The sequence below is a fragment of the Cornus florida genome, unplaced genomic scaffold (genome assembly GCF_030987335.1).
Source record: "Cornus florida cultivar Cherokee Brave unplaced genomic scaffold, ASM3098733v1 CherokeeBrave_3.0.0_Hap2_Chr11, whole genome shotgun sequence".
NCBI lineage: Eukaryota > Viridiplantae > Streptophyta > Magnoliopsida > Cornales > Cornaceae > Cornus > Cornus florida.
Window position 1 is genome coordinate 96481120 of NW_026775581.1, and position 24815 is coordinate 96505934.

The 24815-nt window shown below is 33.2% G+C and overlaps 3 protein-coding genes across 4 annotated transcripts; all 3 read left to right on the top strand.

Annotated features, from left to right (window-relative positions):
- Positions 1-8055: 8055 nt before the first annotated feature.
- Positions 8056-9080, top strand: LOC132286627 (uncharacterized). Its single transcript, XM_059788987.1, has one exon. The coding sequence runs from the start codon at positions 8211-8213 to the stop codon at positions 8628-8630; it is 420 nt and encodes a 139-aa protein (XP_059644970.1). The 5' UTR covers positions 8056-8210; the 3' UTR covers positions 8631-9080.
- Positions 9081-14199: 5119 nt separating this feature from the next.
- On the top strand, positions 14200-21647 carry LOC132287208 (phospholipase D alpha 1). Of its 2 annotated transcripts, none has more exons than XM_059789747.1 (4): positions 14200-14357; positions 14692-14797; positions 18739-20638; positions 20957-21647. In XM_059789747.1, exons 2-4 carry the CDS (start codon positions 14699-14701, stop codon positions 21388-21390), a joined length of 2433 nt encoding a protein of 810 aa, XP_059645730.1. In that variant the 5' UTR covers positions 14200-14357; positions 14692-14698; the 3' UTR covers positions 21391-21647. The 2 variants fall into 2 exon arrangements, with proteins under 2 accessions (XP_059645730.1, XP_059645731.1); XM_059789748.1 differs by lacking the exon at positions 14200-14357 and adding an exon at positions 14364-14500.
- Positions 21648-21802: 155 nt separating this feature from the next.
- LOC132287210 (uncharacterized) lies at positions 21803-23677 on the top strand. The gene is made up of 2 exons (XM_059789749.1): positions 21803-22908; positions 23214-23677. The coding sequence occupies exons 1-2, from the start codon at positions 22722-22724 to the stop codon at positions 23420-23422; spliced, it is 396 nt and encodes a 131-aa protein (XP_059645732.1). The 5' UTR covers positions 21803-22721; the 3' UTR covers positions 23423-23677.
- The last annotated feature ends 1138 nt before the right edge of the window (positions 23678-24815 follow it).

The following is a 24815-nucleotide window of genomic DNA, read 5'->3' on the forward strand; positions in this document are numbered from 1 at the left end:
CACTTTGCTGAATGACATTGTGTTTTGTCTTGAATATATTTTACTTCTCTTTTTTTTTTTTTTTTTTTTTTTTTGCCTTTTTATGAATTTCTCTTTTACTTGTTTAGTTTAGTCTAATTACACAATCACAAAGCTAAATAAGAATGGGAGTTCGCCCCGGCCCATTTAAAATATTATGGAGACTGTTATAGAACAGAAACAACTTTATTGAAATGCCTTTTCATGTAAATATTTCGAAAAAAATGCTGATTATTATTATAAAGACATATGGTGTTTGGTCATTGTATGTTTTGTCCTTAATGGAACAAGGTAGCTAAAGCTGCTAATGCAGTCCTGTTCTTTCATAATCCCAATATGTGTGGGACAACTTGACCTGCATAGTGAAAGCTCCATTACATACACTAATACATACATACTATTAATTTAGGATATCTATTAATATTTATACTTCTCAATTGTAAAACAAGTTTGGTAGTTAGGTTCTTAATTGGGTAGTGTTAGGTAGAGGATAAAGTCAATGCAGCAAAGACCTAATTTTGAATTAATAGAAGCACAACATGAAGCTTACAAACACCATTGTTACATCTAATAAACATGTAAGATTTGCCTATACTCTCAGTGGTCCAAATTAAGCACATGAATAAAACACTCAAATCTGCCAGTTTTAGGCCATTATTGGGGATATTTTGTCTTTAAGAGTATCCTTTTCCTTCATTAATTGTCTGATACATACTTGTGTTTATTTACTTTACTCCTGGCAACTCAACTGAAACAGAAAAACAAAAAAAAAATGTTAATAAGAGAATTTATGCAACTTTGGAAGCATATTTGAATCTGGAATGAGCAAAAATTTCTTTCAAAGTTTTAACTAAATTTCTTTCAATTCTAAATTAAATATGTCGATCACAATCCAGTGGCGGTGCTCCCAAACGTCACACAAATTCCATTGAAATACTGGGCTTATGGCATAGCAATAACATTATATATGCTAATCATGATCACATTGCAATGTGTTGTACAAGTTGAAATATACATTCATTGATCTTTTTTGTGTGAATATATTAGCGTTAGGGACTAAATATGTGTTTCAACCAAAAAAATTGTTTGGTTAGCCAATATAGCCATTAATACACTGTTTGGGTCAGCCAAACAGTACCTAAAACGGTTATAATGTCAATAGGAATATTAAAAATTTTGAAAAAAAAATAAAAAATCACTTTTTTTCAATTTTTTAAAACTTTTTTTTTGCCCAAAAAGCCTTTAAGGCACTGTTTGTATCAGCCAAATAATGCTTAATGGCTCTTTAGTTCAATTATTTTGAGGAAAAAAAAAAAAAAAAAAGACCAAAATAACCCAAAAATCTGATTTTTAACTTTTATTTCAGCCAAACATGGCCTTACAAATGGTGTTCTGAGCTAAAACATGGACTTCAACCACAATTTTTTTTTTTTTTTGAAAAAAAAGAAATTATAGGCAGGTCCGCACTCACTAATTGGGTCGCCGAAAACGGTGACCCAATTTTGGCGACCCAAAATGGAGCAGGTTGGGTGGCCAAAATGGGCCCAAATCGCCAACAGGCTAACCGTTGTACTTGCTTTAAGGGACTAAATATGTATTTCAAACAATCACAAAATACCCGGCTAGCGAAGATTTATTGAGGGTTTTATCGGAGAAACGGTGTGTTCATGAGAGTTAGTTTGCCATCTTAAAAAGGATTGATCAAATTTCATTAAGTATTGTACTTATTTATAAAAATATTAACAGAAACAAAATAATTTTAAAATAATAATAATAATAATAATTGTGCTACTCATTAACATGTCCTCCAAGGCATTCGAGGGCAATCTTTGTTTTGGGCCGGTGGGGGTTCATCCAGTACCTTATGGCCCAACTAAAACAGACCAACGTAGACTTATTTCAGGCCAATCCACTCAGGTCATTTAAGAGGCCATCCCAACGGTATGAAACGGACTCTCAATAAATTGGCGCAATATTCAGAAAGTTTAATATTGTCTAGGCCCGTCCACAAAGAAAGCTTCTCTCCATTATTATAAACACAAATGGATTACAACCTTTGGAGAGAAGGGACACCCAGTACTCATAATATGTTTTTAGTTCAACACACATTTGGAGTGGAGAGAAGAGATCGTACCATTAGACTAGAGGCTCTTTAATAAAAAATATAAAGTTGATTGTTTGGTTCGACAAATAATAGAAAAGAAAAACAGACTAGTAGTTGTAAATGGCAGTCGATGTTGGCAGCCCATTTGGTCACACACTACAAAAGAAAATTAATGATAGCAGTTGTAATGGCACTCGTTGTTGGCACGAAACTTTTATCCCCTCTATCTATCAATTGTATCGTCTAGGCCCAACCACATAGAAAGCTTCTCTCCATTGTTGTAAACAAAAATGGATTACAACCTTTAGAGAGAAAAGACACACCCATTATTCACGATATGTTTTTAGTGGGACACGAACTCTTAATGCACCTTTGGAGAGAAGAGATTGTACGATTAGACTTAGAGGCCCTCTACTAAAAGGTATAAAGTTGATTGTTTGTTTCGAGTCTAAACAATAGAAAAGAAAAATAGACTACTAGTTGAAAATGGCAGTCATTGTTGGACAGCCCATTTGGTCGCACTAATACAAAAGAAAATTAATGGTAGCAGTTGTAATGGCACGCATTGTTGGCAAGCCCATTTGGTCACGCGAAACTTTTATCCCCTCTCTCAATCAATCAATCAGCTCAAAATCTTCTCCAACTCCAGCAGCTGTGGTGGTTCTGCAGTATGTGAGGGCCCACCCGTCTATTTTGTTGTTGCCAAAGATGCTCCACATATCTGTGTGAATTTAATTAAGTGGTGGTGAACTGAAAAGAAAAATGTGGAAGTAAAGTTGATTTTGATTCTTTTTTGTTTTTTGTTTTTTTTTTTTTTTTTTTTTTTTTTTTTTCTCGGCTTGAAAAAGGAAGACGCACTAAATTTCAATCATGGCTCTGCGATCATATTGGTTCACTTTGTTTTTTTGTGATACCTTTTCAGTAAATAATGGTCGTGACAGAAATGATGTTTTCACACACTAATACTCGATGAAGATATTAGACTTTCCTTGCGTTTAGATTCAAACTGGGAACTAATTTTCACAGATGAGGAAGAGGGGTAAATAAGTGTCATCTACCTTACCTTACTTTATCTTTTATAGGCAAAAAAACACATGTTATTCACACATTTATTTTGTTAATTTAAAGAATAAAATTCTTAAAGCTATTTTGATACGGATGAATGAAATAAGATAAGAATGAAATGAACCAAAGAATAAAAAATAAAAAGCCATTCTCTGGTTTGATTATGTATGGCTTAAAAAATAAAACTATCTATACATATGGGCGGAGCCAAGAGTTAAATTCAGGGAGTGAGAATTTTATTTTTAAAAAAATAAGAATAAAAAGGAGAAAAAAAGGAAAGAAAAATGAATTTTGAAAGAAACAAATTAAAGTATGATTAAACAAGGAGAATTTAACCTTCTAAAAAAGGTAACTAAAGAAATTTAAAAGTAAAAGATAAAAAATAGAAAAAAAATTTAAAAATTTGGAAACTAATAGAAAAAAAATTTAAAAATTTTGAAAACTAATAATTTTAGGAGGCAGAATATATAAATTTTTATATATGTGTGTAAAACAAAATTTTTAAAATCATATATATGCATAGGGCGGGGCCCGGCCGGGGGCATGTGCCCCCTATGCACAAGCTAGCTCCCCCTCTTTCTATATATATGTAAACCAAATATATATATTTATAGAACAATGTTTGTCTCACCCGCATAAGTAGAAATATTCTTCTGATACTAACCTGGATCAATAAAAATATGACATGTGTCAAAAGCTTTTTTAAATAATTAATAAAAATTGTTTGCTTTCATATTGCAATCCATTACAGAATAAGCTAAACAATTAGCCCAAACATGGTAAATTAATTGGTTGCTCAAAATTTTGGATGCCACTAGAGTTATCCGTATTTATTTATTGGTTGGTCGGCCTCTTGAATCATTCTGGAAATGGGTTGCAAAAGAGATGGCAGACAACGAATGTGGCGGCTAGAATCATCTCTAAAGATTAGATGTAAAAAATTAAGGTTTTGGAATGAAGAAGGTGGTGGAGGTCGGTTGGTGGAACAAATAATTAATATTAGGGTTTCAGAATTGGGGATTTGGTGGGAAGAGGGAAGGAATAATGAGTTAATGAGAGGGAAAGCCCACTACCAGGTCTCACACAAGTAGAGATGGCAATTTGACCCGCCTCCGCTGTTACCCACTTTGTTTTTGGCGATTTTAGGGGACCGTTTAACTTATTTGGGCGAAGATGGTTTGATGTAATAAAAACTTGTGTGGGTTTGGTGCAGAGGCGAGGGGAGGTCACCCCTCACAGCCCACCCCCCGCCCCGCCCAGCCCGTCCCGTTTAGATAGACAAATTATTTAAGTACCATTATTTCATTAGTATATATATTTCTCGGTATATATATTAAGTACTCTATCTAACAATATTAAAGTAACAATGGCGAAGAACTGAAGATGAAATAAAAAATAAAAAATAAAAAAATTATTTTAACAATAATTAAATTATGGTCTTAAACGGGGCGGAACGGGTAGCCGCGGGGGTAAAAATGTTAAACGGTTGCGGGAATGGGGTGGAAGGTTTCTTCGTTTTTACGGTTTTGGGAGAGGACGGGGGCGGGGTTTTTAAACAATTGCGGGGGTGTGGGAAGGTACACTCGCCTAAACCCGCTCCCGTTGCCATCCCTACACACAAGCATGAGAGAAATTTTTCTTCCTTTTTGGATGACCTATGAAAAGATTCAAATGATTCAGGTTTAATTTTTTAATTTTTTTTGACACATGTCATATTGTTATCGGTCCATATCAACATCAGAATGAGAACTCTGTTTATGCGGCTTAAGGCAAGCTTTTTTCATATTTGTATATGCGTAAATATATATTTTCTTTATCTTCTTCTCTTTGTTTTTTCAATCTTCCAAATACGATGTATATTTGAAAACTGAAGAGGAAATATCAAGAGAAGTTGTCTTTTATTGGTTCTCTCTCATTGACATGGAAATTTACTCTTGTTTCTTAGTCAATAATACAATCTCAACAACATGCATCTCTCGCATCAACATATTTTAGTGTTTTATCGCTTATCACTGTCCATGGATGCAAATCGCCGCCTTTTTGGTTATCGATTGACTTCAATGAATCAAATCGCCGTTTGATATCGGATTGGTCGTCGATCTATTTTAATGGTTGATTTTGGTTTGGTCAATTGACTTCAATGACTAATTTTGCACTGATTTCGAATTGGTTATTGATCGCCTTCAATGGTTGATTTGGTCTTCAATGTTGTTTAACATTGATCACCTTTAATGTTGATTTCTGATGCAAAACTGATGGAACTTGAGTTGTGTGAGAAAAATGTGTTAGCAATCGTTCAAGTAAAGCAATTTTTAATATTATTTTTACTCCATATTTTTTGAAGTGGGAATAAAATAGCCCATTCCTTTTATTAAAAAGTGGAATGATTTTGATGAATCGGCCTTTTTCCGAGAAAGGTGAAGAATGCCCTTCCAAAATAAAAGTAATGATTTCCTTCTTCTTCTTCTTCTTCTGAGAGATTTTTATTGGAGTAACAAGCGAATTTGGTAGATTTCTAACAAATTTTTTTTACTCTAAAATATTTTTAAATAAAGGAAAGATAAAGAGAGTGTGTAATAAAGAAACGGGAAAGTGATAATGTCTCTTTGATTTTTATGAGTTGAAAATTGCTGAATGATATTAAATATTATCCGATGGACCAAGTAAAGTAAGAAAGGAGGAAACGTATGCGAAGGAATATTAAAATGTAGTTAGGCTGTTTAATATTGTAATTTATTTTATCGGACTTTTTCCAGTGATGTCTGTTATTAGCATCTCATCATAGACTCTTATACTCCATATTAGATTAAAAATAAAACAATGTGGTCGGCTGCTCTCATTTAGGGTTGCAGAAAAATTTCAATCTAAATTTATAAAATCGTAAAAATATTATTTGGTGACGGTTTGAAATTTTTTAGAATCAAATCCAACTGTTTATATATATATATATATATATATATAATATAATATAATATAATCTTACAATTCAAATCACTTATAAATTTATATATATATAATATAATATAATCTTACAATTCAAATCACAGATAAATTTGTAACAACTATTAATTCTACAATTCACTCTTAATTTTCTCAAGTCTTATCAATTTATTATATACTTTTTATTTTTTGTTAATTTACAATGGTTGAATTTTGTTGATTTTCTGAATTGTGACTGAATGTTTGTTGTTAAATTAGTAATTTTGAATGTGGTTATTAACAATTTTGAATGTATTCACTTCAGTTTCAAAAGTGACATAGAATAATGGATTAAATGTTGTTGGTTTATTGTTGTGTATTTGGATTTTAAAGAGAAAAAAAAAAAAAAGGCGTGAAAATGAACCAAACCGAACTGAACCAAACCAATTTCTCACAGTTTGATTTCTTTGATCAAATGGTTCAATTTGGTTTTAGATTTTCCGGAACCCTTAGGATAGGTTTGGTTTCAAAAAACTTTTAAATTAATCCAAATAGAACCGTGCACCCCTACTCTCATTACAATAGTTATCTCTGTAAATAATATATAAATATATATATAATTGAATCAAACTCTTCTCAATCAATGCATATAAATAATAGTTGAAAAAAAAAAATACATATATAAGAAGAAGTCGGTACCTATCAAACTATGTCAACCATGAAAAGAAAGATGTTAGTTTTCAGGAGGATTAATGCAATGGATAAATTAATCTGATTATTTGGTATTTATTACTTTGTTATATCTTAAACTCTTTTGATAGTAGATGAAAGATGCATTGGTTAGTAGACGAAATATTACTTTTAAGTGTGAAAATTTAATAATGTCTTTATTTTCATATAAAAGAATAAAAATTGATGAATTGTTCTTTAAAAACATTAAAGATATTAATAAATGCTTAATAATTTATTTGTGTTATTGTGTAAAATTAGTTTGAGAATGGAGTTCATTTTACCATAAATAATTTATCTACGCTGAATTTCAAATGAGGTCCATTGCCATTGAAGGGTCCATAGACTTAGAAATGGAGTACATATTAAATGCGTGAAGTACATGTTAAATAGGTCAGTCATGTTAAGATATTCTCAATCAACAATAATGTATCATTTCACAAAAATTATATATATGAATATATATATATATATATATATATATATATATTTATTTATGAAATTACAGATATTTGATTGCACCGTTACCGCAGGCATGCTTGCGCAGTCAATATCTAAAAAGGATGTATTATCTTGGATTATCCATTGTGGATTATTAAAGCAACTGGTGAAGGTATTTATTGGGAAGGATGTGGTTCAGTTTACGAGAAAAAAGTGGATATGCAATCAACGATGCACGTGTAGGCGTTTAGTGGTAGCAGATTATCAATGACGCGGCCCACCTCTGACACGTAGTCCGGATTTCTCACGTGGCCCATACAGTCACTGATGTCGGCAGCCTACTTTCAACGCTCACAAGCCACGTGTCTTCTTTCTTATATACTCCTACTGAATCCGTTTGGGATTGCAATTGTAACTTGTTAGAGCGGTTTCAATTTGAAAAATTGTGTTCAACACTATTTGGTAGAATACGCACTTTTAAAAGTAGTAGTTTAATAAATAAAATAAAAAACGCATTTTGATAAATTTAAAAGGGCAAATTACACTTAGACCCTTTGAAATTAAGTTATTTCTCATTTAAATGAAAATTTTGATTTTAATTTTTACTTATGTTTAAAAGAGCGATTTATTATTTTACTTACATTCCAAATATCAATTTGTAACAACGTCAGATTACTTTTAAGTATAAAATGATTATATTACCCTTTAATCTCTTATTAACTATTTCTTGTGACCAAATTACCCCAAACACAAGACTAATGTGTAATCCGCCTTCTCTCTTTGTTCCCGTTAGTGGGCCAGCCGAAAGGTGGTTTATCCATGGCATTTGGCATGAGGATGATGTATCCTTATTACATGTAAAAGTCAAAAACCCATTACTGGCCAGTAGGCCTGAACAACTAAGGCTACATCACTGCCTCCTCTCTGTTTTTCCATGGCGGCAATAGAATCGTGGCGGAGAGCTCGAGAATGTAGGGGCACATCGACGGCGATTATGGAGTTGGTCGTGGCTGTTCCAGTAGTCAACAAAGCTATATTTGAAGTCAAAATGTTTCGAGTGGACAGCCTGGGGTTTAGGTCACCATCGCCGCCGCCGGCGGAGATCAGAACGACGAGCACACTGGACAGTTACGGAAAGAGCAACTTCCGATCAGTGAACCTTTCGACCGGCTTCCGCAACGCAATCGAACGGATCAGAACGAATGTCGGTTACTTTTGCATGAACTACGCCATCGTCGTCCCTTTGATCCTCTTCCTCAGCCTCTTCTGGCACCCGATCTCGCTGATCGTCTTCATAATGGCCGCCTGGCTCTTCCTCTACTTTCTCGCAACGAGCTGCTTGATTGACGACTGAGTTGTGCTGATCGTGCTCTCGGTTTTGACGATCTTGTTTATGTTCCTGACTCAGGCGACGGACAACATACTGATTGTGCTGATTGCGCTTTCGATCGGAGTGGTGGTTGTTGCGGTTCACACAAGGAAGACCGAAAACTTGTTTGGGGACAAAGAAATCATGGGAACCGGTGGATTTTGACCAAAACTGTAAGCCGTAGTATTAAAAAAAAAACTCTTATTTTATTATTTTCAAAATTGGATTTATGCTTTAACCAACTCATCAACTCATTTCATATATAGGGGATTTTTTGTCTTTTAAGATTACAAATATTCTGTATTAAAAAATTGAGAGTAAAATGGTCATTTAGCATGTATCAAAAGTCAAAAAGTAAGTTCGAGTATAAGTGAAAGTTAAAACCAAAATTTTCATCGAGCTAAAAATAACATAACATCAGGAGTCTTATTGTAATTTACCCAATTTAAAAATTAAAACATTTAAAATTACATTTGAGTAGAGTTTGATATATATATATATATAATATAACCTTCTTTTATTTTTATAATTACAAGACTATTCGTAATAAGAAAAAAAAGAATGTATACAAATAAAACTATTAGAATAATAACGTACAAGTAAATAAGAGTGTCTAATTGAAACTCCGTCATTGTATAAGAATATATTTAGACTAAAAGAGTCTTGTTTAAGTTTTTTGTAGTTACCCCAAAACATTGTGTGTCTAACAGTTTTTTAAAAAAATAAATTTAATTTTTAATTTCGTTTAGGGGTAATAAATATGTAAGATTCTAAGCATTGGACTCATGATTATTAAACTCAAATAAATTTACATATATTCCTTAATATGGGATTGTAAATATTTTCATAAATATAAATTTGTATAAATTGGTAAATTTTATTAATTTAAGTTCATGAACATGCCTCATAAATGTGAATCAGAGTGAACTTAAATACGCGTTTAAATCAAACTTTAATGTTTATTTATTTATTTATTAAACAAGTTCCATTTACACTTTGAAAAATGATTATTGTACGGATTAGTTTTAGTGAATTGTCAGACCTATTATTTTAATTAGTCAATTATACAATAAATAAGGAAATGAATCATTCCACTTAAAGACCATTTTTCAAGTTCGATACGTGATTCGTATCGGTCACTTTACAGTGACTTTGTCCGTGTCTGTTACACCACGACCGTGATCAATAAAGTGACCTTGTCCGTGTCTGTTACACCACGACCGCGATCAATACCGCGATTGTAACGAATGTTGCGAATCATGATCTGAACTAAGCCCACAAAATACAGAAACAATGAATCCTGGTTTGGCTTGGTCTATTTATCAATTCATTTTATACTAGTATTTAATTTATCTCTTTTTGTTGTTTTAATTTTGTTATTCTCTGGATTCGTCTAAAGGAAAAACAGTATTACACCTTATGAAGTATTTCTTTGGTTTATAAACTGATTTTTTTTTTTGTTGTAAAATAATATGTGACATAAGAGGAAAAGAAAATAATTTAGTTTGAAATAATATATGAAATTTAAAAGAAGATAATAAAAGTTAATTAGATTTTTTGCCAATAAAAATTTAACTTGCACAATAATTATAATTTAATATATATCTCATACCTCTAATATAACTTATCTTAAAATTTTGAAATCTAAATTTAATAATTAATCTTTGATTTTATAATTAATCTGAATGGACCATTAGTTTGAATTTCATGATTTACTTCATAAATTAAAATGGTGCTCATTTCACATGCTCGAGTCATTTCCTATCAAAAATTATTTGAGTTTTTTTCAAAATCTTTTTAATAAATTAAACTTTTTATAAAAAATTAATAAAACAAATTCACACACTCAATTCAAATAGTTTATTTGCCTTGCTTATGGTAACTCTCCCTGAATTAAGTATGAGGATATATTTTCTGGGTCGGCTCGTTTCAGCCGTACATGTTATTCACGCACAAGAGCATATTGTTTACGTGCGACTCAGATGAGTAAATCACCTACAACCCGCAACAGATTAATTAATTAAATGGATCAAATATTATTATACTCCATTAAAGAAGTGCTTGGAAGCCACGTGTCATCATGCCATGTGTAATTTACATGCGGCTCCCAAAGAAGTCGAAGTTATGCAAGCCTTTACACAAAATTTCAGTACTTTATAACCTTTCGAAAATAAAATTTGCAGTAGTTGATTGAACCCTCTCAAAAGTCCTATACTCAATTATGGTAGCACTCAATTACGGTTGCACTGGCCCACCCTTAATAAATCAACTTGTCCCACAATCAATTGTGACAGCTATTCAAATTATCTTTATGAAATCTTTGTTTAAGACTGAAGATGAAATTTTTTGAATAAATGAATGAAATGGATAGAGTTGTCACAGTTGCTTAAATTCATAGATTCAATCTATATAATATTATTTATTGCATAAAACTTACAATGGCAGTAGGGTTACGGATTGGATGGCAATGGGACGAAATATTTTTCATAAGCTTTTTCCTACCTGCAAAGTTTTAATATAAGTAATTATTCCAAAGCATATCCTTTGATGTACTGAATGAAAATCTCTAATATACCTCTTTTGCTTTGTTTAGTTATATTAGTGTTTTGAAATTAAAGATGGAGATATGTTTTAAGTTTGAGCTATTTTTTCTTCAATTTTGAATACACTAACTCCATACAATCCAACACAATATAAATACGGCAGGCAAGAAAAAAAAAAAAAAATCAAACTTCATAAGAAAAATATTTTTAAAAATTACAATATTGAAAAATAAGAGCGTACAAGTTCTTACCCTCTCACTCCCACTTTATAAAACTTAAAATTTATATCTTTCACACTTCCACTATTGCTCGGTCTAATTTGGGAAAATATGTTATCTTACCATTTCATTTATAATCAATCTAACCGTTGACGCACAATTCAAAGTTGAGGAGTAAGGAAAATCTTTCTATTAAATCTGCAACAAAATTTTGAGGTTCTATGCATATGTTAAATTTATTACTTATGTAATTCAAATAGGGAAATTAATTTTTATTCTCTAACATTAAAAGTTTTCTTGTTGGTTTTTTTTTTTTTTTGATTATTTTGGAGAATTTTCAAATGCAAAACTTTCTTATAAAGTATAATTAATTTGAAAAACAATAAATTTTGATATATCAATGTGAGTTAGAAGAACTTAATGCTGCATTTGGTGTGCATGAATGGAATGTAAGTGAAAATGGAATGAGAATATGATCCATTATATTATTTTATTGTAAATATGAAATGTGTAATAATGAACTGAAAATAACGTTCTAGCGTTTGGATAGACTAATTTAAAATCCAGAATGAAATAAATTTCAAATTGAATTCTCCAAAATATCTCTTTTAGTAACAAATAAATTAAATTAACAAAATCACATTATTTTATAATTTTTTAAAAATAAATGGAGGCAGTGCTAGTGGTGGAAAGCTGTAGTAGAGTAAGTGGTGGTGTTGGAAGGCAACGACAATGTGAAGGAGATAGTGGTGTAGGTGGCAGTGGTGAAAGGTGATGGCGGCAGTGGTGATGAAATACAATGGCGGTGGCAGTGGTGGAAAGCTGTGGGTAGTAGTGAAAGTTGGTGACAGCGGTAGTGGTGGTAGTGGTGGAAGTTGGTGGTGGTGGTGAAAGGCAGAGTTGGTTGTGGTAGAAGGTAATGATAGTTTTTGAACTTGAAATATGAGAGTTTTTTGGGAAGTTGATTTTTTAAAAAAATTATTTGAAAATGGAATGATTATTCCATAGATTTAGTTGTAGAATGAATTTTCATTTTAATAAAATGTCCCTTTCACTTCAAATTACATGCTAAATAAAAAAATTATTAGAGTAAATATTTCATTCCATTATATTCTTGCGCATCAAATATAATATAATAATAGATAAAATAGTAAAACAAATAAACATACTCTGTAATTACACGTTAGAAAAAAGTCCGAGAGAATAAAAAAAACGCCTGAAAAAATTGCACATACCTCCTCTAATGATTCAAAGATTATACTGACCTTAACCATCTAAAAATTTGCAGAAGTGACCAAGAAGTCTTATTGTCTCATATTATACTCATAATAAAAACGCGTAAGAGCAAGAGACAAAAAGGAAAGAGAGAGACTTACCCAAACAAAAAAAAAAAAAAAACCGTAATAAATAAAGAAAAAAAAAAAAGACGAGTGTGGTCCGTGTGGATTAGAGGAACACGTATCACGTGCACAGTTGGCCGACAGCACGGGCTTTGAAGCCGGTGGGTCCCACTCTAATGGACGAGTAAATCCGGTTGGATATCGCCGTCTAACTTATCAACTTTAACTCCACGTTAGAATTAATCTCGGTACACCCAATAACATATCGCCACGTGAGCACATTTCACTACGTGTTGCAATACAACCGGAAAAATAAAGTCCAAACTGGATTATTGGACTTTACCATTACATGAAAGAGGAAGTGCAACGTGGACCACTTACCCAGTGACAGATGGTTATCGATTAAGTAATATTCCACTGCAACGCGTATGGTTTCTATTACTCCTTTATAATAAGTTCTGGCAACCTGATTTACAGAATGATGCTAATGAAATCTCCGAAACAGTTTAACAATGTGTGTTGCGAAACAGGGTATTTTTACATTATGGAAAGAAAAAAAACAAAGGGACACATTGTGGAATTATTGGTATGGATGTGGGGATATGTGATTTGGTCCCCCCTCCCTTGTGAATCATCAAAATGTCCTTTTTCAATAACTATGACGTTTCTGAAAACCCCTCCTATTTTGGGTTATTTGTAATATTCCCCTAAATTCTTCAAATTCTTATAAGACCTATAAAGATTATTATATTTATTTTTAAGGCATATTTGGTTTGTAATTTTAAAAATAATTCTCAAGAGTTGAAAAATTAAAAAATTGTTTTCAGATAATTATCTTTTATAATTTCATAAAAATAAATATTTTATAATTACGTCTTCAAAAAATTAAACCAAGCAATACGTTTTCAAAAAATTAAACAAAGCAAAATTTTTGTACAAAATTTTTTATTTATTTTTATCTTTAAATAAAAACTGTTTAAAAATTACAAACTAAACAGCCCTAGATACTCACTTGTCTATGTGTTATTTGAATGTTAATTCACTAATTTAAAAACTAAGAAAACATCACTATGTTACATTCTTTGATTAATTATTATGTTATTTAAAAATATTAAATATTATACTTTAAAGCAGAATTACAACTTTTAGAAATTCTAAGATTTGTCACCGTTTTACAAGAGAGTGCATTTTTTAATGGCTGAACACCATATGATATTCATGTAAGTCAATTTAGGCCCGTCGCCTAAAACTCCGTTTCGAGAAATGCCCACCAACTTTCTTTTTTTTTTCCTTCTTGTTTGTATTGTTGATGTCCACGATCGTGACGCAGTTGTTTGATTATTTATTTATTTATTTATTAATGTATGATCTTTAATAAAGGGATAATATAGAAAACATGCATAGTTGAAGGGTATGTATATAATAATGGGTATATAAAGTAAATTTTAGTCTTGCGGAGATCCAATGCCTATCCATCTTTAAATACTGTTTTCGCGGATTGCTTTCATATCTCATTTCACACTTTTCTCTCTACAGCAAAGATCGGATCTGCAGACTGTGTTGGCCATCTTCAATATCTCTCATTTTGGAGTTCAGATCTCTCAATCAAGAGTTAGTTTCTACATCTACATCTCTTACTTCACCAAATGATCTCTCAACTCTCTCTCTTCAGATTATAGTGTAGATGATACGTCCATGAACTCAGATCGGCTCCATTAGGATAACTCGATCCATATATTTTACTCGATTCAAAGGTTTTTAGTGGTTTAATTTTATCCACTTGTCACTGTTTGTCTTCTTCTACGCGTCTCTCTCATTTTCTCAACAATTTAAGTTCATATATATTGGTTATTTAATATATACACATATTTGTATGGATCTGTGTGTTAATTCTTGTGTTTTATACTCGAAAGTAGCAAATTCAGTGTATATGTTTCTTATGCAGGTGAAAAATGGCTCAAATTCTGCTTCACGGGACACTCCATGTAACGATCTATGAAGTGGATCATCTGCACGGTGGTGGAGGTGGTAAGCCGGGTATCTTCAGGAAGGTATATTGTACTATTGCAGCGTGTCTGCTAGCATATGTATGAAATGAAAATAGACCATTATGGTCCTCTTAATTTTTAAGTGTAATGCCCGTTTTATGGTGTTCTTATCTTCATTACTGTTTCCGAAAGCAACTTTTGATGGTGTTCTTATCTTCATTACTGTTTCTTCCCCTCAGTGCCTCTTCTTTTTCTATTTACCCCCTTTTGTGATTACTACTTTTTTGGGACATTTACTATCGGTTTAGAATATCAGCCTTTTACCAAATGTAATTCTTTGGGATTCTGTTTTTCATCTTTTGATATAGGATCCATGTCATACAAAGTGCATCTGGACATACCCTAAAAGTTAGTGGGTGGCATGAATGATACCCGTGTGAGATCTCAATTGTGTCATAATGCAATTTAATATATGAGTGAATTTCTTGTGGCATGACAATTTACACTCCTCTAAATTCCACCCTTGTTCTAGAGAGTTCAATCATTGAGGCTCTGTTTGTTTCGATGTAACATCATTTTTCTTCATATTTTCTAGTGTTTGGTTGAAGTTCTAAAAATAAGTTACCGAATCTTAGAAAATGCATTATAAAGTTATAAACATCTATGTAAGCACATATTTAGTTGCAAATATAAACATTCTATATTAGTTTACATATATTGATATATAAGCATGTATTTGAGTATGTAGAAAAATCCGTACACAAATACACACACACACACACACACACTTACATATAACTTTTAGATGGATTTGTAAATATATTTGTGTGTGTATAGGTGTATATATACATGTTTGTTTTTAATGTGTATATATGCTAATGTCAATTGACAGGACTATTGGTTGGCATATTTTTTAGTGTAATTAAAATGACTTACGGAAAACCTTTTGTTTTTGTTTTGGTTTTTAAGCTATTTTTGTTTTCCTAAAAGATTGTGTATTTACTATCAACCAAACACTGGAAAATGTTTTAGTGCCAAACATCCTTTTCGAAAAATATTTTACGTCGAAACCAGAAGGGTCTGAATGTCTTCATCTCCAACCCCTTTTATCCTGCAATTTTGTATTTCATACGTGTCTTAATATGCATGGTGTATATCTATCAAAAAAAATATATATGCATGGTTTATTTCAATAATTGAAATTGCCCCTTTTTCTCTTTATTTATCATAGATGTTTTAATAGTATGATTACATTCAACAGGTGCATTTTAATTTTTATATGAAATTCAGTATTATCAATAACATATATTATCTTACTTTTATATTTTTCAGATTACAGTATCTAGTACCTATATTTTGGATATCAAGATATCGCCTTCCCCTTAAATTATATTTTCAAGAAAGAAAAAGGATATCTATTTATTTGGGTCCCATATGATTTAAAATGGATCTAGTGGTTCTCTTTTGCATATATAATTTATTTATTTTGCCTAATCTACAAGATATTCATGCGGCTCATGCCCATGCAGTGCTCAAAATCTGCTGTTATTTATAGCAATTTGTTTAACTGGTAAACATAATGTTGTAATATAAATATTGTAGGGAGGTCAAAAATCACGGTAACCCAGACGTAAACCCCTCATGTGGGGTTGGGACCGTTGGGAGTATCCAACCCAAAAGGTTAGCCCATTAGGTGGAGTGTTCCTTGGCCGATGTAAGTCCCAGATTTCCTTCTTCACCAGCAGATGTGGGAGCCTCGCGTCGGCCAAGGGATTCCTGAGTCGACATGGAGCTCCCTGGGACCTAGCTCTGATACCAGTTGTTGGGTTGGGAGTATCCAACACAAAAGATTAACCCATTAGGTGGAGTGACACTTGCCCCATATAAGTCCCGGATTTCCTTCTTCACCAACCAATGTGGGACTCGTTAGGCTGCTCAACACCTCATTATAGACGCCACTCCCCCCTACCCCCCCCCCCCCCCCAAAAAAAAAAAAAAAAAAACAAAAAACCTCCCCCCATAGCACAGCTATTTTCCATTTACGTAAAATGTTTCCTGACAGAAGAATCTCCATCTCGTCCCAAACACTAAACATTCCTATTGTTGTTTTACTATTTCATGAATAATTCTCATGTATTTGTATATGTCTGTTTATTTAAATTTTCTTAATTTCCCGCAAATGATGGGGAAGGAGGATTTTGTGATTGTATGGTAAATCTAAATATGGGTTTTTATATGCCCTATGAAATTTTATTTGGAATTGTGCTTATATCCCAACTATTGTGTTAATGTGCTGCTAGAACAGAGAACTTGAGGCTTTTCTCCTGTTCAGTTTAGTTTTAATATTGTAATGATATAACCAACAAAAGAAAATAAAGAAATTGTTCTGCTGATTCTATTATTTTACAAGCTATTAAAAGTTTACTTAATAGAATAAAGATGTGAAAGATAATGTAAATGCAAAGTTAGACTGGTGCAAAATGTTACTGTGTTTGAAGAGTGTGGTTCTATTGCTTCACCACGGTTCTTGTTTGCTTAAAATTTGTGATTTTTGCTACTCTAGTTACATTTATTTATGGAGACCTCGTGTCCAGGATTAAATGAACTCGATTAGCTTCTAATTGTCGTCCAATGATATTGATACTAATATGTATCTAATATTTTAAAATCTTACTGGAATTTTCGCTTTTCTTATAAACCTCTCTCTCTCTCCCTTAAATCAATACATATCTAGATCATTTTTCATATCTAGATCTTTTTGCTAGTCTTCCAAGTTCCAACATAAATCATGAATAAACAGCATACCAACCAAGGTTGCTGAATCAATGATGTTGAAAAGCAGAGTAAAATGTTTTGAGGAATATGGATTTATGAAGTAACTTTGCAAGTGATTTTTTTTATTTATTGTTTTGTACGTCAGACAACTGCAGACAGCGATGCTGTTTGTCCAGATCGGGCGAGTTGGGGCTAAATGTGAGCCCAACTCAAGGTACAAAAACCATCAAACCAGGCCTTAGCCAATCCAACTTTTAGTCCATCAAGCGCAACCAAAGCCCAACTCGGTCATGTTTTCTGAACTTGGGTTTGGTTCAGGTTGGTCTGATTATACTCAATTTGCTTAGATTAGACTAGGATTGCTCAGTTAGACTTGAGTTGGTCTTGGGTTAATTAAAATGTAGGTCAGATCGTGTTGGACTTGGGGTTTCCGAATCCTCTGCCAACCCCTACCCCAATTGAGGTCCAATCCAATGTAAAAATATATATATATATATGGAAAAGGGGCTGCCGAAGCCCGTCTGAAAATTGGATTGGCTTCATTTTGTGCTGCATGATGGTTGAAAAGTTTTATACACTTTAACATTCTCTAATGTCTTTCAAAGCTGAAAATTTATATAAGGTATGGGTTGAGCTTTTGTTTATGAACAATCACTATTTAGATGATTGGATCAATGGCTTATTTTTTTTATCCTTAAATGTAATTGAACTAATATGAAATTCAGTCCGTCCTTCAATTTACTTGTTCCATATATGGATTTTCAATTTTCAGTTCCGTTAAAAATTTATACTAGAGATCTGGCTTCCAGTGCATTTAATGTTTCGTTTCACAGATACTTCAAGTTATACTGAAAATCCCCCAATTTTTGTAGAAAGGGTAAAATTGAAGGCTTTGGTGATATTCTTGTAAGGCATGTGGTAGTTTATAAACTAAGGACAGCGACAAGGATATGTAACATTTTCTTCTATCTTATCAATGGAGTACTTAAATTGTGAAAATGGATATTTTCGCATTGTTAATGAAAGCTTTCCATGGTTCTATCACTCTTAGCAGCTCATTATTATATATAATATTTTCCATGCTCATTCTTTGAAGGTTTTTTTTTTAAGAGATTGTTTCATAACACAATAGATTCTTCCTTTGTTGAATTTGAATTTACCGTTAATTAATGGTTTATCTGCATTTTTCTTCCTTCTTTTGCGTTCTCATTGGTGAATTCTTCCAATAGCTTATGGCGAACATTGAGGAGACCGTTGGCATAGGCAAAGGGACTCCCAAAATCTATGCAACTATCGATCTAGAAAAGGCTAGGGTTGGGCGGACCAGAATTATAGAAAATGAACCCAACAGCCCCAGGTGGTATGAGTCTTTTCATATTTATTGTGCCCATACAGCTGCAAATGTTATATTTACTGTCAAAGATGATAATCCAATTGGGGCAACTTTAATTGGAAGAGCTTACGTACCAGTTGAAGAACTCCTAGATGGGGAAGAGACAGATAGATGGGTTGAGATTTTGGATGAGCACAAAAATCCTATACATGAAGGTTCCAAGATCCATGTGAAACTACAATTTTTTGATGTCGCTCGAGATCGTCAATGGGCTCGTGGAATTAGAGGCGCCAAGTTTCCCGGAGTTCCTTACACATTTTTCACACAGAGACAAGGATGCAGGGTTTCTTTGTACCAAGATGCTCATGTGCCTGACGGATTTATCCCAAAAATCCCTCTTTCTGGAGGCAAGTATTATGAGCCCCAGAGATGCTGGGAAGATGTCTTTGATGCACTCACTAATGCAAAGCACTTGATTTACATTACTGGCTGGTCTGTATATACTGAAATCAGCTTGATAAGGGACTCCCGGAGGCCAAAGCCAGGAGGAGACATCACGCTTGGGGAGCTGCTTAAGAAGAAGGCAAGTGAAGGGGTGAGGGTTTGTATGCTTGTTTGGGATGACAGAACTTCTGTGGATGTATTCAAGGAGGATGGGTTGATGGCCACCCATGACGAACACACTGAAGACTATTTCAGAGGTACTGATGTGCACTGTGTCTTGTGCCCTCGTAATCCCGATGATGGTGGAAGCATAGTTCAGGATTTACAAATCTCTACCATGTTCACTCACCACCAGAAGATTGTGGTGGTGGACAGTGAGATGCCTAGCGGAGGATCACAGAGGAGGAGGATTGTGAGTTTTGTTGGGGGTATTGATCTTTGCGACGGAAGATATGATTCCCCATTCCATTCCCTTTTCAGGACATTGGACACCGCGCACCATGATGATTTCCATCAGCCAAACTTCCCTGGTACTTCAATCACGAAAGGTGGACCCAGGGAGCCTTGGCATGACATTCATTCCCGGCTTGAAGGTCCCATTGCTTGGGATGTTTTGTTTAATTTTGAGCAGAGATGGAAAAAGCAAGGTGGGAAGGATGTACTTGTTTCGCTGAGAGAGCTTGAAAGTATTATTATTGCCCCATCTCCAGTAATGTACCCTGATGACCATGAGACATGGAATGTTCAGTTGTTCAGATCCATTGATGGGGGGGCTGCGTTTGGCTTCCCTGACACGCCTGAAGATGCGGCCAGAGCTGGTCTCGTCAGTGGGAAGGATAATATCATTGACCGAAGCATTCAGGATGCTTATATCCATGCTATTCGACGAGCGAAGCATTTTATATATATTGAAAATCAGTATTTTCTCGGAAGCTCCTTTGGCTGGTATTCGGATGATATTAAGATCGAGGATGTTGGTGCTTTGCATCTAATTCCAAAGGAACTTTCATTAAAGATTTGTAGTAAGATTGAGGCTGGGGAGAGGTTCACTGTCTATATTGTGGTTCCAATGTGGCCAGAGGGAATTCCAGAGAGTGGATCAGTTCAGGCAATATTAGATTGGCAGAAGAGGACAATGGAGATGATGTATAAAGATATTGTTCAGGCTCTCCAAGCTAAGGGAATTGAGGAGGATCCAAGGAACTATTTAACATTTTTCTGCCTTGGTAATCGGGAGGTCAAGAAGAGCGGAGAATATGAACCTTCAGAAAAGCCAGATGCCGATACAGATTATATGCGAGCCCAGGAGGCCCGGCGCTTCATGATCTATGTTCATGCCAAGATGATGATAGGTAAGTGGCAGCATTACATTTTTATAGTTAAGTTGCATTGCCTTGTGGAAATTTACTGCTATTCAAGATACAAAATCTTCAGAAGTCTCTGCTAATTTTAAATTAACACGAATCTTTTGTCTGCACCAAAACTTATAAAATGACTCGAAATCCAATCAAAATGTGTTGAAATTTTATTAACATAGAACTCCATGTCGTAGATATTGAATATCATTTGAGTTCAAAAATATCATTATTTAATGTTCTTGCACATTAATGAACATGTGCAAGAACAAAAAATTTAAGTCGGATTGTGAAGTTAACCCATTTCTTTTACAGTTGACGATGAATACATTATAATTGGATCTGCCAACATCAATCAGAGATCCATGGATGGTACCAGGGATTCAGAGATAGCCATGGGAGCCTACCAACCATATCATTTGGCAATCAGACAGCCAGCGCGAGGTCAGGTTCATGGTTTCCGGATGGCCTTATGGTATGAGCACCTTGGAATGCTTGATGACACCTTCGACTGCCCAGAAAGCACTGAATGTGTCGGGAAGGTGAATCAAATCGCTGACAAATATTGGGATATCTTCTCAAGTGAGAAACTTGAACACGACCTGCCTGGTCACTTGCTCCGCTACCCCATTGCGGTTGCCAGTGAGGGCAACGTCACAGAGCTGCCGGGATTTGAGTTCTTCCCCGACACCAAAGCACGCATTCTTGGTGCTAAATCGGATTACCTTCCTCCTATCCTTACTACCTAAGCGGGGAACCCTCTACTTGAAAAACATAGCGAACTCTTTTAACTTATCCTCTCCTCATTTTACAGGACCAGTGGTTCCTAGTAAGGATAATAAACTATGTTGTGGCATAATCTGCAGAGATGTTATAATTTTCTGCATATTTGTTCATACTAGGTTTTACAAACGGTTGGGTTATTGCTTTTGTGTGATTTTGATGCTCCGTATTCTAGTCACTCATCCCACTTCTTGTTATTGAAATGTTTTTGTTACTTGTTGAATTATGCTAGTCTTAACTAATCTCTTTGGGCGACATTTTAGTAACGTCTTTATTTTATTTGTAGACTTTTTAGTAACTCGCTATTCATAATATAGAAAGCTTTTTCCTAGGAAGCATGAACACTCTTTAGGGTGATGTGGCCACGACACGGGTCGGACACGGCTAAAAGTTAATTGTTAGGTTAATTATTTCAAATTTAGTAGAAGGTTCGAACCTCTGATTTATATCCAGAGTCAATTTGATAAGGACTACATGCATAATGTTGTTCAATTAAATTTTTATAAAAAGTGAAGTGCATTTATCTTCTCCTATTGTCAAAATATTTCAACTAAATTGATAAATATACTCAAGTGGAGTCGGCGAGTACGCAAAGTGCAGCTTTGTATACTCGGCTAAAATATTGTTAGTCTTAGGAATTATTCTGGTTGAAATAATTAGGTTAACTATTATTGTTATTTAAAGGCAAAATTATATATATATATTTTTAAAAGGTGGAGTGAGAAAAACTGCTAAGTCCTTTTGGTTTAATTCTCAAAATAACAAAAATTTCAATCAATTTGAAATTAGAAAAAAAAAAATATTTTGAGAATTTTAGTAGATTATTATTTAAAATCAAGTCTTATTTATAACTCAATTGTCAAAAAATAATCAACCAAATAATTATTCAAAACATCTTTTTAATTCCATGAGAAACTTTTTCTAAGAAAACCAAATAAAATTGATCCAAAATACAAGCCCTTTAGGATAAAAGGAGACGTGAAGCATTGGCTCATTTGTATAGTCCAAACCGAACCGAACACCAAGAAAGCACCAGCTACTACTTCTTTCTTTCATTCAAAAAGGCAAACTCACTCCTCCAGATTCTTAAGCCTATCAATATAGTCCTCACATTACAATTCTTTTTTTCTTTTTTGTATCAGGTAACTATTCTCCTACAACACACACACACACACTACATAGTCTACATGCTCGCGTGGACCTGTCATACAATAAATATAGTATATACTACTATACAGTTTATGCGTTCGATCTTTCTTGTGAATTGAAACCAATTATATATAATATATACTACTATATGTATTCTATTCTGAGCTCACATGGTGTGTTCTTAGCAACAGCCATAGCCGTCTCCGGCGCCGCAATCTTCCTCGCCCTGCTCCGGAGGGAAAAAAATTTCCCACCTACACAAATTTCCTCCGGTAATCAACTAATTCATCCCCATCATCCCACAAAGCAAATTCTACGTTCTTGCTTATCTTCAGGTAAAAGGTCACCTTTCCTTGCTTTATCATTCAATTATTTCTAGAGAACTATAAAAAAATAATTATTTTAAAATAATTTCTTTTTAATGGAATTTTCAGAAAACTGAAACTATTAACAAAATTAATTTTTTATAATTTTAAATTTTCAAAAAATTTTAAAAAAACTGAACCACACGTGCCTCAACCTCATTGTTATAGAGTTGAGATTCTGCTATGCCATTTGAATGAATGTGTATTTGTTACTTTTTTTAAGTTTTGGATGAGGATAATATTGATTTGTTTTGTTTGTTTGGTTTAAAACATAGATGAAAAGAGAAGGGAGAGAAAGAAGAAGAGAGTTCAATTTGCTGATAGCGTGAAGGATGGTGAGGAGTTGAGGAAAGAGAAGAAGAGGAAGTCAAAAAGAAGTTGGTGGACGGAAAATCCTGAAATCCACGGAATACCGGGGAATCGGGTGGCTTTGTACAATGGAATTCTCAGAGATCGTGTACCAAGGATGGAGTGCTCTTATTGATCAATCCAAGGTTTGGGTTTTGTAATTTGTTTGGGCTGAAACAAATTTGAAGGGAAAGGGACCATGGATTCTAAATACTGGAACTTGAAGCTTATTTGTCTATTCTCGCTAGCACGCTCTTAGGCGTGTTTTGTTTTAAGCCATTCTTTTGTTGCAGTCTGATTTAAATAGTAATAAGAAGTATGTTTGGTAGCATGTCCATTTGTCATAAGATTTTTTGAAATAAAAAATATTAAAATTTATTTTGTTAAAAAATATTACAAGTTCAAAAAATATAATAATTAGTTTAAAAATATCATTTAAAAGTTTTTCATAAAAAAAAAATTTATTTATTACTTTTCATCACTACAATATATATTACTAAATTGATGTTTTGATTTTTGGTCACTATCAGGAAATGTTTTAACACTGTATAAAACAACTGTCCATTATCTTAACATAAATAAAAACATAAAAAATAATGTTTTGATTTTTAGTTACTATTCACGAAATGTTTTAACACTGTATAAAACAACTGTCCATTATCTTAACAAAAACAAAAATATAAAAAATAAAAAGTGTATCAAACAGGCCTTACTCACTCAGAATAGATTTTATCAGGATAGAAAGAAAATATATGAAATACCAAATTATAAAGAAAAAAAAAATTTTATAAGTTTTTTTGACCGGCACCGGAACTCACCTGTGCAGGCCCGAATTTCAGTCGAGGGTTATAGTTGAGAGAAAAAAAATAAAAGAGTTGGTGACAATTATTATGTGGCTCCAATTTTATACTCTCTATTTCAAAAAGAATATTTCTTTTGAAAAACTGTCACTCACAAATAAAAGACCACAAATTAACCATAAAATTTTTAAAAATATATATTACTTGATTTTTGTTCTCTCAGCTTATAAAATTGATGACTTACAAATTTATTTATTTTCTCAAATTTTTTTTTTTTTTTTTTGGGTAAGATCAGTGATGCATGCGCCGAAAAAGTTTGACCGAATTTAAGCCTATTGCTGATATGGCAACACAGCAAATGTTCCAAGTCTAGCCACTTTGTTAAATAAAAATTTAAAGACCGAACAACCTTCTAGTATCCCTCCCCACCACAGTCTTCGTCAACCATCCAGAACCTCCACATTCTTCCCTCTTCTACATCACACGCCACTCTTCTGCTTCCTTATCATCCTTTTTAATTTCTACAATCTTTTGTAATATCAATTGTTCCCTTTTTTTAATTTTCACATTGTCCTTCTAAGTTTAACGGTGTATATTATTAAGTTAGGAAATATTTGAAAACTCAACGGATAATTATAAAAAAATTAATAGTTTTTTGAATTAATTTGTTAAATGAAAAAAATTAATTTAGAACACCCTAAAATAGAATAGTGAACAACTAATATAGAG